The sequence below is a fragment of the Hoplias malabaricus genome, chromosome 12 (assembly GCF_029633855.1).
Source record: "Hoplias malabaricus isolate fHopMal1 chromosome 12, fHopMal1.hap1, whole genome shotgun sequence".
Lineage (NCBI taxonomy): Eukaryota > Metazoa > Chordata > Actinopteri > Characiformes > Erythrinidae > Hoplias > Hoplias malabaricus.
In genome coordinates, this window is record NC_089811.1 from 2,107,994 (window position 1) to 2,124,583 (window position 16,590).

Genomic DNA, 16,590 nt, shown 5'->3' on the forward strand with positions numbered 1-16,590 from the left:
AAATTCGACCTGGATATGTGAACCTTATAGCTCACTAAACAATAGTTTAAACATATAGTGCACTATGAGTGCAGAATATATAATATATAATATTTTATGACCTTTACTTTTCCATACACAGGGTGTAGTGAGATGTTGGGATTCGGCCTAAGGTTGTGCACAATATTGTGGAAACCACTCTCACTGATCACTATTATATTATATATTAAACTTTAGGATTACCAGTAATATCAGATTAAATGAGGAAAAGACTGAGACAAAGCAATATGTGGCTTGTGTCTGTAGTCTCTTATACACTAAAACAACACAGGAGAGAAATTAGACAATTACTGATATTGCATATGATCTGTGTGTGAATAGTTCACTCAGATTCAGACAGAAGACCAGAGAAACGCATTCGAGTCTGGAGTTCTACCAGTTTTTCTTTAGATTCTGTAAAGAAAATGATAATGTGGCTAATTGTATAATTGTCTTTTTCTACTTATGCAACACTGTGGGATCCTTTACCTCACGGACAAAAAAAAAAGTAATGGTCTTCTAAGTGTTGTGAGACTCTCCACATGTATGAGATAAATGTATCTGTCTTTCCCATCTGTTTACATTTGTACTGCGCTCTGAAACTAGAGATTTCCCCAATATGGTGCCCATAGCAAAAAAAGAAAACAAAATCTGACTGTAACCCATGGATACTCCTCTAGCTGACACTTGGCATTGGGCAAGGGTGACGTTAAGCTCGTGTGCAAGTGCTCCAGAGATTCATATATATTGTTTCATGATGAAATCATTTACTGTGTCTTAACACACACTCTCACCCTGTTCCACTCAGGTGAACGAAATGCTGAATAAACATGCTGTAGATGCTGCAGAGAAGTCCAAACATGTGTGGAGCGACCCATACACCACCAACCAACACCACCCCGTACTCACCTGCACTGGAAATACCAAGGACAATGGTAATCATTCATCTCTTAACTCTACTTCTACAGTGCGAGACAATGAGGCACTCTACTCTGCTCTCTGGGTGGGCACTGTGTGAACAGCACAAATCACATTGAATCTGACATTTTAAAATCAGATTTGTTCCACATTCATATGTGGTATTGACATCTGATCCATATCTGATCTGTGGCAGTGCGACACTTTGAGGTGTTTGGGACATGGAAACAGCCTGGTTAAAGCAACATGTTGGGAAACGAGAAACAGAAAACATCAGAACACAAAGAAAAGAACAGTGCTTCATTCCCAGGTTATGATCTGTGCTCTTTAAGTAGAAGGATTGGGCAGTAATGTGAATTTCCAGAAAGTTCTCCAGACTTATTGTGAGAACCGATAATATATTGTGTTATAAGTCAAGTACCCCATGTGTGCATTACAAGGCCTTTCATTTGTGAAAGGCAAGTGAGCATTTTTGTTGCAGCCTATGGAATTTATCGGCACAACAGACATGTTTACCACGCTGCTATACACCTCTATATTAATCAGCATAGATTTTCACACCGGCCGCGTGCAGCACAGCAGTGGTAAAAGCTTATGTAAAAAGCAAAGATATGCTTTGAGTCTGTTTTTGACACATGCAGGACTAACACCCTGTGTTTCCTACAACAGGAAGTTTATCTGCTCCTGTGTCTAAAGTCATGGGGTCAGACTTCCACATAGTCACCAGTGAGTGTGGACTGATATTAGGGGTTAATTATTTTTATGTGGGAAAAGGCTTATTATTTAAATGAGGGGCAATCAACCAACGTGCACCGAGCAATAGACTGGTTGATGACTGCTAAATTACTGTTATATATTTCTTTACTGTTGTGTGTCTTCATTTTTAATATTGACTATCACAGATTACAGTAATTTAAAAAAATGTTATCTTCATTGGTTGAAATTTATCACAGTTTTCTATAAAAAATCCTTTATTGAGCCAAGGCTAGTAAGCAGCTCTGCCAGTCTGCAGTGATATCAGAGTATTTTATCATACACTCCTGGGACTGTGATGGGAGCTGAATTCAGATGCATATTTGACAGATTTTTTTGTTTAAAACATTCAATTTCACTTTAAATGTTGCAGTAGCATCAGGTGCCAAAATGTATTTGCTTCACAATTTAAGATGGAAGTGAAGTAAAAGAACATGATGTCCTGACATAATGCATAATTAAACGAAGATTAATAATAATTGGGTAGTTCATCATTCATTCATTCATTATCTGTAACCCTTATCCAGTTCAGGGTCGCGGTGGGTCCAGAGTCTACCTGGAATCATTGGGCACAAGGCGGGAATACACCCTGGAGGGGGCGCCAGTCCTTCACAGGGCAACACACATTCACTCACACACTCACACATACGGTCACACCACACTCCTCACAGACAGTCACCCGGAGCGGGAATTGAACCCACAACCTCTAGGACCCTGGAGCTGTGTGACTGCGACACCTACCTGCTGCACCACCGTGCCGCCCCAATTGTGTAGTTGACAAACGATACATTAATGAAAATTATAATGTGCAATTATTTGTCATTGTACAACATACAGAAAATGTCTTCCACATTTAACCCATCTGCGGTAGTGAGCGCGCGTACACACACACACACAAGTGCACTAGAAGTTGTTAACACACACCCAGAGTGGCGGGCAGCCATCCCCAGGCCTGGGACACAGTTGTGGGTTCAGTACCTTGCTCAAGGGCCACTCAGCCATGGATTAAGGGAGGAGGACAGTGCTGTTCCTTCACTTCCACCGTCCCCAATTTTCCTGTTATTCATGGGAATAAAACCAACAACCTTTCAGCCCTAAGCCCTCTTCTCTAACCAATAGGCAACGGCTCCAAATTAAACTCTTCAAGCAAGCGTCATAGTTCAAGCGTAAACCCCTCTGATGTGAGGCACCACATAGTTTTGATTGAGGACAAATGTATACCTTTGGTTCTGAGTGAAATGCTGGTTTATTTGATCTGAGACTTCTCTGTCCTCTCAGGGACGAAGCGGATGGTGAGGAGCGACGTGTGTCTGATTGTTAAGGACGTGGTGACGAGTGGCAGCAGTGTGCTGGAGACGGCTCGGCTGCTGGAGGAGGAGGGGTTAAAGGTGAAGGACGCCGTGGTGCTGCTGGACCGAGAGCAGGGAGGACGAGACATGCTCGAGTCCGAGGGGATCACCCTCCACCCGGTCTTTAACATCTCCACCCTGCTGGATGTACTGCTGGACGCCGGACGCATCGACCCAGGTCAGTTTCTCTTCCGTTCTAATTACCACACTCAGTGCTAATGTTAGCACAGTATCTGATATTGTTTGTTTATGATGGGTTTTCTATTTTTAAATATCTTAATTTCAGTTATTCAGTGTCTGTTATCAATAATTCATGAACAAATATCAGTTATTGATTAAGTGCAGTACATTTTCAGGATTTACAATCAATTGCAAAATAAGAAATTAAAAAAATTATTGTTCATTGTCTATTAAATATTAATTAAATACAAACTCGTAGTCAGTGTCTACTTTCAGTTTTTTCAAGTTGAGTTATATATTCACTAGTTATTTATTAATGAACAAGTTATGGTTGAATGTTATTTTGTAGAAGTAATAGTAAATATAAACTGATTCTGTTGTGAAGTTCTTATTAAAGTGTGAATAAATGTTGCCTGTTGCAGCCACACGCACGAGAGTGAAGACTTTTATTGAGGGGAACCAGACCTTCACTAAACCTCCAGGGACCAGCAGAAGGGCCTCGAAACGAGGAAGGAGCATCTCCCCAGAGGTGAAGGAGAAGAGGGTGTGTAAAGAGCTGAGTTACAGGGAACGAGCCACTCTCCCTGGGGTCAGTCCAATGGCCTCTAAGCTGCTGCGCCTCATGGATGAGAAGAAGAGTAATCTGTGCCTGTCCGCAGACGTGACCCAATCCAAAGAGCTGTTGGAGCTGGCCGACACTCTCGGCCCTTACATCTGCGTACTGAAAACCCACGTGGACATCCTTGAGGACTTCAGCCCGGAGACGGGAAGCAGGCTGCTGAAGCTCGCACAGAAACATGATTTCCTCATTTTCGAGGATCGCAAGTTTGCAGACATCGGGAACACTGTCAAACTCCAGTACGAAGGTTTGTGTGGAGAGAAGAGCTTGTTACGTTTAATTTTAACTGCTGCTTGATGTGTGGCTCCAGCTTAATTTACTGTGACAAAACATGTGTGTTTCTCTTTTTTTCAGGAGGTTTGTATAAGATCTCGTCCTGGTGTCACATGGTGAATGCCCACGCTGTGCCAGGTCCAGGTGTGGTGAAGGGGTTACAAGCTGTGGGTCAGCCCCTCGGCCACGGCTGTCTCCTCATCGCTGAGATGAGCTCTCAGGGCAGTCTGGCCACGACAGAGTACACGCAGTCTGTGGTGAGACTCTACATTTAATATTTAACCAAAGAGAGAGCTCTATGGAACTGAGGGATTCATTGGACCTTATTCATGAAACGTGAGCAGAGCGAATTTGCACGTAACTCGTCGGTGAATCACTTTTTTTGTAAATGTTCGTAGGAACAAACTAAATTTACACTTGCTCCTGAAAACACAGTGTGCGTAATTGTCGGAAAGATGCTGAAAGTATCATGCTACATGACTGAACTTTAAATAAAGGTTAATAAAAATGCACAAACTAAATAAATAAACAATAAATTAATTAATAATCAAATGAAATTTCACAAAACAGTCCTCTTCCGAACACGGCCTTTCATTCAGAGCGACTTCCAGTAGCTAAAGGGCTATTGTTCGCTGAATTATTTTGTTACTCGTGCAGTCAGACAGTTACTTAATGTGGATCATTGTAATATAAACGAGTTTGAAGTCTGTAAACCGTGTAATTGGCTGGTGTTGCGCTGCTGCTGGATTTAACAGAACTTCAACGTCTTTGGAGATGACACAGGTTTATAGTTTATTATCTGAGTGATGTCTCTGGTCAGTTCACTATCGAGATCCAACAATGCAACATTTTACAACCCTGTGCTGTTCCAATCATCCAAGCGTCATCCCAGGGATTTTAAACTAATGTTATATTTGACGCGGTAAAATGTTACAATCGCAGTGTTGTGTGGTCGTGCACCACCGATGTTTTATAACATGCTTCATCAAAACAAACACATTTAAAGGAACTCTTGTAAATCAGGAGCAAATCCACAGGCAGTTATCCCTCTATGAGAGACTCCACAGAGAGTCAGATGAGGGAAAACTCATAGAAGGAGCTTGTGTCAAGAATAAAACACCTTTACCTTCCGTGCAGCTGCGGGACAAGCTTAAGTGAATGTGCAGGGGTCTGCAAATATTTTAGTTTATTTAACAAAATGATAACCTCAAATTAAACTGCACTGCCACACGGAGAGAAGCTGAGGGTTAAACCATACATTGAAACACAGAATATCACTAATAATGTTTTATTTTTATTTTTATTTGAGCAAATATTCTCTTACTGCTCAGATAATGGCTTCTTAAACGTAATGTTCTCAAACTAAACATTTTACACAGTACTATAACTAATCTTAATCTGACAAATGTCTTGCTACTTTCCCCATAAATGAGCAAAAATATACATAGAAAGAAACTAAAAAGTGCAGATTTGACAGTAAATAAAATTCTGTGGAGAGTAAGGCTTTTCTCAGCGGCTCCTCAATCTAACGACAAAGAAATGTGCACATCCTCCCAATTTGCGAACGTTGGGTATTCACTAACATACACACGTTCTACTAAAAATATCTGCTGTTTACGTAGTGTTCATGAATCTGGCACCAATTCTTTGGGAATGTCCACTTCTTCGTACAATTCACGTAGTTTACTATTGTTTTTTTACGAAGGTTTCATGAATCAGGCCCGAAATGTATTAACTTTTGGAAGATTGTGGTTTATAACAAAAAGCCCTGTTTTGCCAAGAACAGAACTATGTTCACTTGTGGATACAGTGGTACAATATGTACCTTTTAAGGTGGGTCAGATTATCATCAGCCACAGAATCCAGATGTGAGTGCAGGTGTGAGACAGATGTGGAGCAGTTCAGAGACATTAAAAAGACATGACACCAATGATGCACTGACATTGTATTTTATTTTTTTTGGACGTTTTCAGCTGTGAAGTCTTGTTTGTTTCTGTTGTGTGGTTTGAGATGATTCCGTTTCTGAACCTGAACCTGATGATGCTGTTCCGTTTCTTTCCCAGGTGAAGATGGCAGATGATTTCCCGAAATTTGTGTTCGGGTTTATCAGCCAGTCCAAGGTCAGCTGTAAACCAGAGCACATCCACATGACTCCAGGGGTGCAGTTACAGAGCGGAGGTACGTGACCATCCCATCTCTCACTGACCATCCATCTCTTTGAGCTCCTGTTTGCACAAGAACTGGAATTTGCAGCTCGTTTATGAACCCCCAGATGGCGCTGTAGCTCTGGAATAATCTTTAGGATGAAACTCACTGGTCACCATTTAGACCCCTGACCTTGTACTTCCAGTCACTGGCCACTTTATCAGAAACACCCCCCTTCTACTGACACTCACTGGCCACTTTATCAGAAACACCCCACCCTTCTACTGACACTCACTGGCCACTTTATCAGAAACACCCCCCTTCTACTGACACTCACTGGCCACTTTATCAGAAACACCCCCCTTCTACTGACACTCACTGGCCACTTTATCAGAAACACCCCCCTTCTACTGACACTCACTGGCCACTTTATCAGAAACACCCCCCTTCTACTGACACTCACTGGCCACTTTATCAGAAACTCTCACCTTGTACTGACACTCTACTGATCATTTGGACATTCAGGTTCATGCACCACAATGCGTTCCCCAGTTAATGCAGAAGTGGTGTTGTATTTGCTGACTTTCCTGTTGGTTTCTCCTCCAGGTGATGGTCTGGGGCAGCAGTACATTACACCAGATGATGTCATTTGTTCTAGACGCTCAGACATCATCATCGTGGGCCGTGGGATCTTAAAGAGTGAGGACAGAGTGAAGGCAGCACAGGAGTACAGGAGAGCGGGCTGGGAGGCCTATCTCAAACGCTTTGAATGGACTTAAAATATTAGAAAAAAATAATTTAAAAAAAAATAAATTTTATTATCAGATTTTTTTGTCTATATTTTTTTATGACATTTGCTTTTTTTAACTCTGTTTTGTAAATTAATATAAATGAGTATTTCCTTATGAGTTCATAAATGGATTGAGAAAATTAAATAACTTTTGATTAAACATTTTTATGAATCCGTTTCTAATCTTATGGTGGGATGTTTTCAAAATGCAGTGAACAAGATAAAGATGTTCCGTTCCACCGTCTTTGGCACTGAGCAGATGTTTGTTAACACCTTTAATGCTGTCTGGACATTAAGGTCCTTTTAGATTTGTGGATTCTGACAAAGCAAGTAATGTGATCAGTGTGACTTGATAAATCGCAGTCAGTAAAGCAGATTTGTTACTAATTTTTTACTTTTTACTTTGAGATTTGTTAATTGAGCTACATCTTTTTGGGTGTTGTTGATAAAGCACATTTACATTGGTCACTAACAGATTTCTGTGCACTACTGAGTGACTTTAAAAAAAAACCCAGATGCAGTTGGGTCTGCAGAGAGAGAGAAAGAAGAGAGAAGAAGAGATACCCTCTGTGACTAGTACATGGCCAGAGAGGGTGTTCAGCACTGGGTTAATATCAGAACCTGTCACAGGTCGGCTCGGGGGCTGAAGTCAATGTGTGTGTTTCATGATCAGAAAATCTAGAGCTGTGTTCGCTGTGATCTGTTCATCATCAGAACTGTTTATTTCATTTAAACACTTATTTAGTTCCAGTTTAAAGAGAATTGAAGGTGAAAATATAATGTTCACGTCTCTTAAAGACTTATAATCTCCATCTGCTGTTTAAATAGTGTCTGAAAATGTGTAAAGTTCTGAGAGATGTCAGAGCTCTGGTGGTGTTTGCAGGTCACAGAAATCGAAGTTAACTTATCTCCCAGTACCCTAGGTAGTGCACATTTTAAGTCATAAAATAATGCTCTCTGGAGACAGGTTTAAAAACAACGTGTATTTGGCTATGTGCTTCACGTCTCCGCGTCGAAGTAGTGTACCTTCTAGTCTGCGTGTAGTGATCTAATTATCTGAAGTGCTATGTGGTGTATACCGCTATTTGGGACGCAGCCGGAGCCTCTACGTGAGTAATCGTACTGAACGGAGCAGGGTATCGCTTACAAACACAGGGCGTATAATTACCTCTGGGTTCCTCACTTTTGTTTATTTGATTTTAACACGGAAATAATTTTTAAAAAGTCCCAGTTTTTGTTCCGTTTTTTCTTCTTTTATTTTTGTTTTTTTCTTCTTTTTCTCCGATGAAACGCGAGGGGCATCCCAAACCGTAGGTCCTACAGACTTGTCGTTTGATCAACTGGTAGTAAACCCTCCCGCTACTCAGGCGCAAAGAATCAGCCCGATCAGCCTGAAGGTGGCGCTATATCTCCCTATATCTCCTGCCCCGTGTGGCGTAGAGACGAAATTCTTTTTTCCTTTTTTTTTTTTTTATTAATAAACTTTATTAATTAATACAAATATATGTACAGTCCTTCCAAAATTCCAGCTTACATAAATTATATACTCATACATCCAAACATTTAATTACACATACAAACGAGCACAGTCTCATATATTTAGAGTGTCCCAAAGAATAGAGTCTTTAAAAAGTATATTAAGAGTCTTTTGTTTTTTTAATTCAGTCCTAATACTCTTCACAACCGCATCACTAGAGACAAAAGACTGTTCTATTGTCATTTTACATCGTGTTTTCCACAACTTAGACTTTACCAAACATATAATATACCACATAAAATGACATTTATATTCATCAATATTACAATCAAAAATGCCATAATAGATACTTTTAATATTTACATCAAAATTTAAACCTATATCCTTTACTTTTTCCCACACTTCTTTAGACCTATAGCATTCTAATAAAAAGTGATCCAGAGATTCTTCCTCTTGACATAATGGCATTGGACACTTTATAGTTTTAATAAAACAACTCCATTTTACTAAAAGTCTGACTGGTAACCTCCTTACTGCTATTAACCTGGTTGTATCTCTAATAGTCTCAGATATATTTTTGTTAAGCATATTTTTTAGACATATTTTATTTTCCTCTTTATTTAGTTCTCTAAATTCAAAATTCTGTCCATAAATTTTATCACTCACTATTTTATATATGCTTTTATTTGAAGCATTTATCCAATCAATGTTCAAATCATTGTATTTATGTATAAAATCTGAAAAGATTAATTTATAATATGGAATAGACCCTCTAGCTTTACCTTCTTTAGATTTCCAATTTGTCAAATCTCCTATCCACTCTACTTGTCGTTGAAATCCATTTTGAATAATTTTGCAAAAGGAAATTTTTGTTTTAATAGAGAAATCAATAGCACCTAAGCCTCCTAAATCACGTCTTTTATAAATCAGTTGTCTTTTAGTAACTTCTCTAGTTGTATTCTACGGAGCCCCTAAAGGGACTGGGGTAAAAATAAAAAAAACACTATTGATTTTGCGTTACCTCGCAAATGTTTGCGTTCCCTCGCAAACATAATTGCGTTCCCTCGCAAATCGTTTTGCGTTCCCTCGCAAACTCAATTGCGTTCCCTCGCAAATCGTTTTGCGTTCCCTCGCAAACATAATTGCGTTCCCTCGCAAATCGTTTTGCGTTCCCTCGCAAACATAATTGCGTTCCCTCGCAAATCGTTTTGCGTTCCCTCGCAAATTATACACAATTGTCTTTGGGGCTCATTCAACACATCAGGACACTGCAGTTTCCAGGTAAATCCAGCCAATTGAAACAGATATTATATATGTATTTATTTATCTCTACAAACACAGTTAGTTAAGCTAAATAAATTGCCAGTGCGACTCGTTCATACATCTGTAAGGAACTGCCTAACATCAGAGGAAGTTGTGAACAACAAGTTTATATACGTTCATCCTGAAAGTGCTAGTCAGAACGCCGAAGCTCCAAGTATCACCATAGTAACAGGTGTATGAGACATAGGCGGCTTCGTGAAAGAAAGAAAAAATGTGGACGGCGCACTGGGGCAGGGTTCAAGCTAAGAATCTTAATAAAAAGCCTTTACCAAGCAAAGTCTCACAAAAATACGGTGATTCAGTAACAAGATGGAGGGTGTAAGGCAGTGGCTCAACACAGAGATCTCAGGACACGTTGCGGACTGATTGTTACAGAGACGTGGCTCATCGCGCCGGCTCCAGACACGGTTGTGGAGCTAGCGAGCCGGTCCCTACACCATGCGTTTCGTTTTATCTGGGAATTCTGTTTTTCTTTGGGAGTTGTAAAAACGGAATACAATTTGGGAGTTGTAAAAACGGGATACAATTGTCTGCCAGAAAAGACTTTTACACACATACACACATTACTCCAATACACTACCAATAGCTAAACATTTATTTAGGTGTTCACTCTCCATTCACTCCCACTGTTTAGAAACATTGTTTATTGTCTGTATCTCTGTACTGTTCACATAACCTTTGTCCATGCGCTTGCACTTTAAATTCTCTCATCCTCATTTCATAGCAATTAACAAATCCATCCAACTCTGTTACTTATTATGACTCTGTCCACATTCCGTACTACACTGGTTAGCTGCTAGCTTTTCAGTATCATTTAAGCTGCTGCACTATATATAATGCTGCCAGATTATACTGATAACACTGTATTTCACAGCTGTACTTGTATTGTCTAATTGTAGGTTCTAGCAACGAATCTGTAAATGTAATCTTGTACTTGGGCTATAACATAGATGTTCTAGTCTATTAATCAGCACAGGGGCATGTAGGTGATTCAATCATTTACATTTTGATTTGCTTTTGTATGTAGCTAAATGTCTGAATTGTATAGGCTTTGATCGAGAGCTTAGAAACAATCACTGGAATGGAATAAACCTGAAGCTGATAATTCTGATTTTAATCTTATGACCTAGAAATGGAGGAGGACCTTGAAAGTTTCCTGAGGTCAAGAGGAGTGTCAGAGGAGGACCTGGATAAAATGAAAAGGGACAAGGTACAGTCATCACATTCCTAAGAAATTCTGTCTTGGATTTCATCAAATGAAACCAGACGTATATCGTCACTGTCCAATCAAATATAATTGCACTCCACAAGGTATGGTGCCAGCATAAGCCCACATGTGTTAAATCACAGACAGAAGCAAGTTTACAACACTATGTATTGATTATTCATTTAAATTATTTTATAGCTGATATGAAGATTTTGGCATTAAACCAAACCCTGGGGTCTGATATTTGAGTTTTACAGTCAAAGTGGAATTTCAGAGATATTCAGAATATCTGTAAATGTTTGACTGTAGTAAATATATGTCTTTGTTTTGTAGAATATAAATGTTCTCTGTTGTATATCTGTAATCCAGATTGTCTATTCAGGTGTGTTACTTGCATTTCTACTGATATAAAGCAAATCTGTAATGTTTGTATTTTGTATTTGTAGATTGACAGGTCTGTCCTCCTCATTATGACAGATGAAGAAAGGGCAAAGTATATTAGGTCATACGGTGATCGGCTGGCTGTTATTTCCTTTTGCAAACAGAAAGATATTTGTGCTGACAAAGGAACTCTTTTAGAAAGACTGAAACAGAAAATCTTTGCAAGAAGAACTGGGTCAAAACAACACGAGCCAGATATAGCAACCACACTGGAAAACGGGATGTCAAGACATAACAATAAGAATGCACAAAAAAGCTCAAGAAGACTCGAAATTGGGTGGCTTCACTTTTCCAAAAATGACTATCATCAAGTGAGGACAAGGAATGGAGGTGGAACAAGGCATATGTTGCTTGATAAATATACAACAGTTGCTCAGATTATGGAAATGGGAAAAAATCTTTTTTTCCAAAATGGCCACTCACCTAAAGGAGCAGAAGAGGACTTTACATTTACAATTTGTGATTTTAAAAGAAATCAAGTCTCTATGGAAAGCACACTCTTCCAGCTCTATGAAGAATGTAAACTGAAAATGCTGAGACTTTACATCTGCACAAAAGAAAAAGTTTCTTCAGTCATGATCCATGAAACATCTTCAGACAGTGATGACAACACAGAATGGCCTTCTTCAAAGAGTTTACCTCACAGATCTCTCACTGAAGAGGTATTTGAAGTTTTATTGTTTCTGTGCTTTTGAATTGCTGCCTCAACAATTACTAGGAAACTGGGAGAAATGCATTGACAATGGCCAGAAAATATGTGTCTTTATAAATTGTCAACAAAACAAATGGATTGATAAAACCTGTTTCAGGAATAATTTAATCAGGTGGTATGACAAATATTCATATGGATTTTGGTTGTTATTTTTTATTTTAAAAAATCTGTCTTAAGTTTTTAAGTTAAAGTAAATGGTGCAAATACATGTCAGCAGCACGTTATGAAATGAATTTATTTTATTGAATATATTGAGAATTAACATTCAATTAATATTTTACAGATTTTGAAAGAACAGGGACTACAAAGACACAAAAGACAAAAGATGTTTGATGTCAGCCAGAACCAGCATAGCAGTGCTGCACCCTCTGAGACCTTAGCTGATGAAGTCCCAGGGCCTTTAAATTACCTACATTCAACACCAAATGAAGGTAGAAGCTATGCAGTCATGCACTCCACCCAGGACTTTCAAGATGAGAATATAATACACATTTCGTCTCATGCAGAAGAATGTCTGAATGAAACTGGCATAGTGCAGTCCTCACATGAACTCCAGGACACTCCTAGAGAATATGAGGTGCCTGAATTCAACAATCAAGCACACAATGAAATGCAACAATTGATTTTGATACCAGAAGATTCAGAAATAGAAGTTGGACACCCATATTATGAAACGGTTGATGAGCTTGCATCAACAATAGAGTGGGATTTTGAGTATAACCACAAGGATATAACAAAGGTAATAACAATGAAGGAATGTCTGTCGCTGTTTTTGGTTGGTTGGTCCAGTAGTTTGTATATCATATTCACATGTTTAATTAATTTTGTTTTACAGAATGATGAGAGGAATGAAGTCCAAGATGTGGTATCTACAGAAAATGACCCTCCATCACCATCATCAGTGGGTCCTGTTAATGCAGAAGATTTACAACATGTACAGGTGACTCATACAATATCAATGTTATTTATTTATTTAGATTAAGGGTAATTCTGGTTTAAAGTTTTAGCTGAAATTCTTCATTAACCTTCTTAGCATGGACTTGATGGCTTTATTTTGTAAAATTATTTTTCACATATTACTGTAGTCATCAACTTATACACTGAATGATTACTGCATAAGGAACACATACATTGTATCTACATTCGTTGTCCATTTTATTAGCTTCACTGACCATGCAGGAGCACTTTGTAGTTCTATAGATGTAAAGTCAGAGACGGTAGCTCATTTGTTGCTGCAGTTTGTCAGTCCAGCAGTGACACAGAGTGGTTCAAAAACCTTCAGCAGCACTGCTGTGTCTGATCCACTCGCACCAGCACAACACACACTAACACACCACCACCACGTCAGTGTCACTGCAGCGCTGAGAATGACCCACCACCACATCACACCTGCTCTGTGGGGGTCCTGAGCGCTGAGGAACAGGGGGAGAGGGGGACAAGAAAATATTCTAAGAAACAGGTGTACTACAGTCTGTAATTGTAACTATAATGTGCTCCTGTGTGGTCAGTTGATCTGGTAATATGGATTACAAGTGTAAATACAAATAATGTTTTCCTAATCCAGTGATTAAGTGGCAAAATAAGTTGATTATTTGAATTTAGTATAATTTACTATCGCAATGAGCAAATGTATCTAACATAGTTTAATGCAAAGGTTTTCATTTTCACAGAAACATATTGGAAATATGTGCAAAAGGCAAATTTTAAATATATATTATTCTGCTTAGTTAATTTCAGGCAATAAATAGAACTACACAATTAAATATTAAGAGAATGTCATAATTAAGAAATTAACTTGTAGACTTTGTTATTTTCACTTAGAAAATTAAAACGCTGTTGGTCTAGGAGAATACAATATTTTGCTTAGAAGTCTATATGCTTGGTGTACCATAAAATGCTAAACTGTTTGTGTGTCCAAAATGGGCATAATTAATAACCTGCCCACAGGATTGTGGACCAAAGTTACATGATAAATAAGTATGCATGTTAGTAAGTAAATAAATTATAAGAAAAATCAGATACTTTAATAAATGTCTTGAATCTATTTCTGTATTTACACAATGAAGTAAAATCTGAGCTATTTCTATATGTCTATATTTATTTAAATCTTTCTTTATTTCTACATTTATTTATTCTTGTATTTCTATGTCTATGTTTAATATCCTAAAGCAGGATTGGTCAGCCTGGCAAAGCAGTACACAGCTCAGTGGCTCTTTTGTCTGGACAGTATTATCACATATCACAGACTGGGGACACAACAGAGACATGAACGATATGTACAGATGTGCAGCAGCACAGTGACTGTGTTAAAACAGGTCAAAACAACTCTATTCACACTTTAGATGTGTTTTTTTTTTTTTTTTTTTTGAAGTTAAGACTATAAAGACAGATAGTTAAGATGATTTGTTTGAGACAGACAGAATTGCTGCTGTCCCTCAGCTGTCTGTGTTCCTGCAAGATTAGTCCCCGTTCATAAATCTAGCAATGCCTCTGCCAAGCATGGATAGAATGTATAGATAAAAGAATGGAGAGAGCTTTTACCCCGTTTTATACAGTCACTGTATGAGCAGCATGTCTCTGTTGTGTTCCCAATCTGTCAGTAATACTGTCAGGACAGAAGAGCCACTGAGCCATGTACTAGTATGCCAAGCTGACCAATCCTGCTTTAGAGTAAGTTTAGGACGGCCCTCATACAGACAGAAATACAGGAAGACACATATGCAGAAAAAGTGAAGTAAATAAACAAATGTTGAATGTGGAAATACAAAAATAAATGTATGAATAAATAAATATGAATACAGATATAGCTCAAATTGAAGTTAATTTATGTAAATATAGAAATAGATTCAAGATATTATTTGTGCATTAATGTATATAGTTATGCTTTTATTTATTTATAATAATAAAAGTTGAAAGCATTGGCCAGAAGAATCAGGGTGAGAATTAGTGCCTTGTATGTGTCAGAATAATTACATACAAAATTTGGGCATTAGTAATGCTGTCTCACTAAAGTTTTATTTATGAATTTCCTTATCTTTCTATACAGCAAAACATAGAAATTTCTTGCACACAAGAGGAGTCTTTTGCACCTGCAGAATCAGTGGTTGAGAAACGGTATGCTGTAATACGTCGGGTTAACGTTGTGGATGACCTTTTAGACATATTCATGGACAGCAAAATAATGAAAGTTGGTCTAAAGATGGAGTTCAAAAATGAGCGGGCCCTGGATGACAATGGAGTTTCAAGGGAGGTTTACACTGCTTTCTGGACAGAATTTCTGGAACAGTGTGAGGGTGAAGAAGAGCGAGTGCCAAGGTTGAGACCTGATTTCTCTGAAGCACAGTGGCAAGCACTTGGAAGAATCTGGGCAAAGGGTTACATTGATCATGGTATAATTCCAGTGAGACTATCAAAGGCTTTCATTTTAGCTTGCATATTTGGAATTGATGCAGTGGATGAAGATGTCCTTATGTCTTCTTTCTTCAACTATTTGTCTGCTAGTGAGCTATCAGTTGTTGAAAAGGCACTTAAAGGCAGAATTGGAGATGATGACAAGGAAGACTTGCTTGACCTTTTCTCAAGGATGGGGTCACACAGCCTTCCTTGCAAAGAAAACACACGCATTGCCATTGAAACAATGGCACATAAAGCCATTCTTCAAGAGCCAAAATTTATAATGGACTGTTTCTCTCATAGTCTTACCAGTGCACAGCTGAATCTGGCAGACAAAGAGAGTGTGATGCATCTGTATGCATGCAAAAGGCCAACAAGCAAAAAAGTTTGTGAAATGTTACAAACATCCTCTGTGTTTCTATCTCAAAAGGAGCAAACAACATTCAGTTACTTGCAGCGCTACATTAGAAATGTTGATCAGCGTAAACTAGAGATGTTCTTACGCTTTTGCACTGGTTCATCTGTAATTTGCACAGAGAAGATAGATGTAAGTTTCAATGCTGTATCTGGTTTGAGCCGAAGGCCTGTAGCTCATACTTGTGGAGCTGTACTCGAAGTTCCTTCAACATATAGCTCCTATCCAGAATTTCGCACAGAATTTGATAACATCTTGTCTGGTGATTTTTTTTCCATGGACATACTATAAAATGATTAATAGATTGGTGCCACTTTAGAATAAGAATACACTTATAAAGGTTTATCCATAATTTAAAATCTGTTTATTAATGATTATTAAATGTTGTTAATGCATTAAAAGTCATTAATAAGTTTACCTGTATACATATTAGATACATGTATTCTTATTTTAAGGTAGTACCAATAATTTAAATGAAATGAGTTTTATTCAGTTAAGCTCCATTGCTGGAATTAACACTGTCCATAAGACATAAAAAAGCCATCTGCTGGACATCTGGCGTAAACTTGCACATGCA

The 16,590-nt window shown here is 38.4% G+C and overlaps 2 protein-coding genes across 2 annotated transcripts; both read left to right on the forward strand.

Moving 5' to 3' along the window:
* The first annotated feature begins 825 nt into the window (after positions 1–825).
* On the forward strand, positions 826–7,072 carry LOC136664048 (uridine 5'-monophosphate synthase-like). Its single transcript, XM_066641071.1, has 6 exons — positions 826–953; positions 2,968–3,216; positions 3,641–4,084; positions 4,192–4,367; positions 6,174–6,288; positions 6,862–7,072. The coding sequence occupies exons 1-6, from the start codon at positions 836–838 to the stop codon at positions 7,032–7,034; spliced, it is 1,275 nt and encodes a 424-aa protein (XP_066497168.1). The 5' UTR covers positions 826–835; the 3' UTR covers positions 7,035–7,072.
* A 3,401-nt stretch (positions 7,073–10,473) lies between these two features.
* Positions 10,474–16,304, forward strand: LOC136710945 (uncharacterized). The gene is made up of 5 exons (XM_066686857.1): positions 10,474–11,055; positions 11,499–12,155; positions 12,489–12,944; positions 13,041–13,145; positions 15,252–16,304. Exons 1-5 carry the CDS (start codon positions 10,978–10,980, stop codon positions 16,302–16,304), a joined length of 2,349 nt encoding a protein of 782 aa, XP_066542954.1. The 5' UTR covers positions 10,474–10,977.
* The last annotated feature ends 286 nt before the right edge of the window (positions 16,305–16,590 follow it).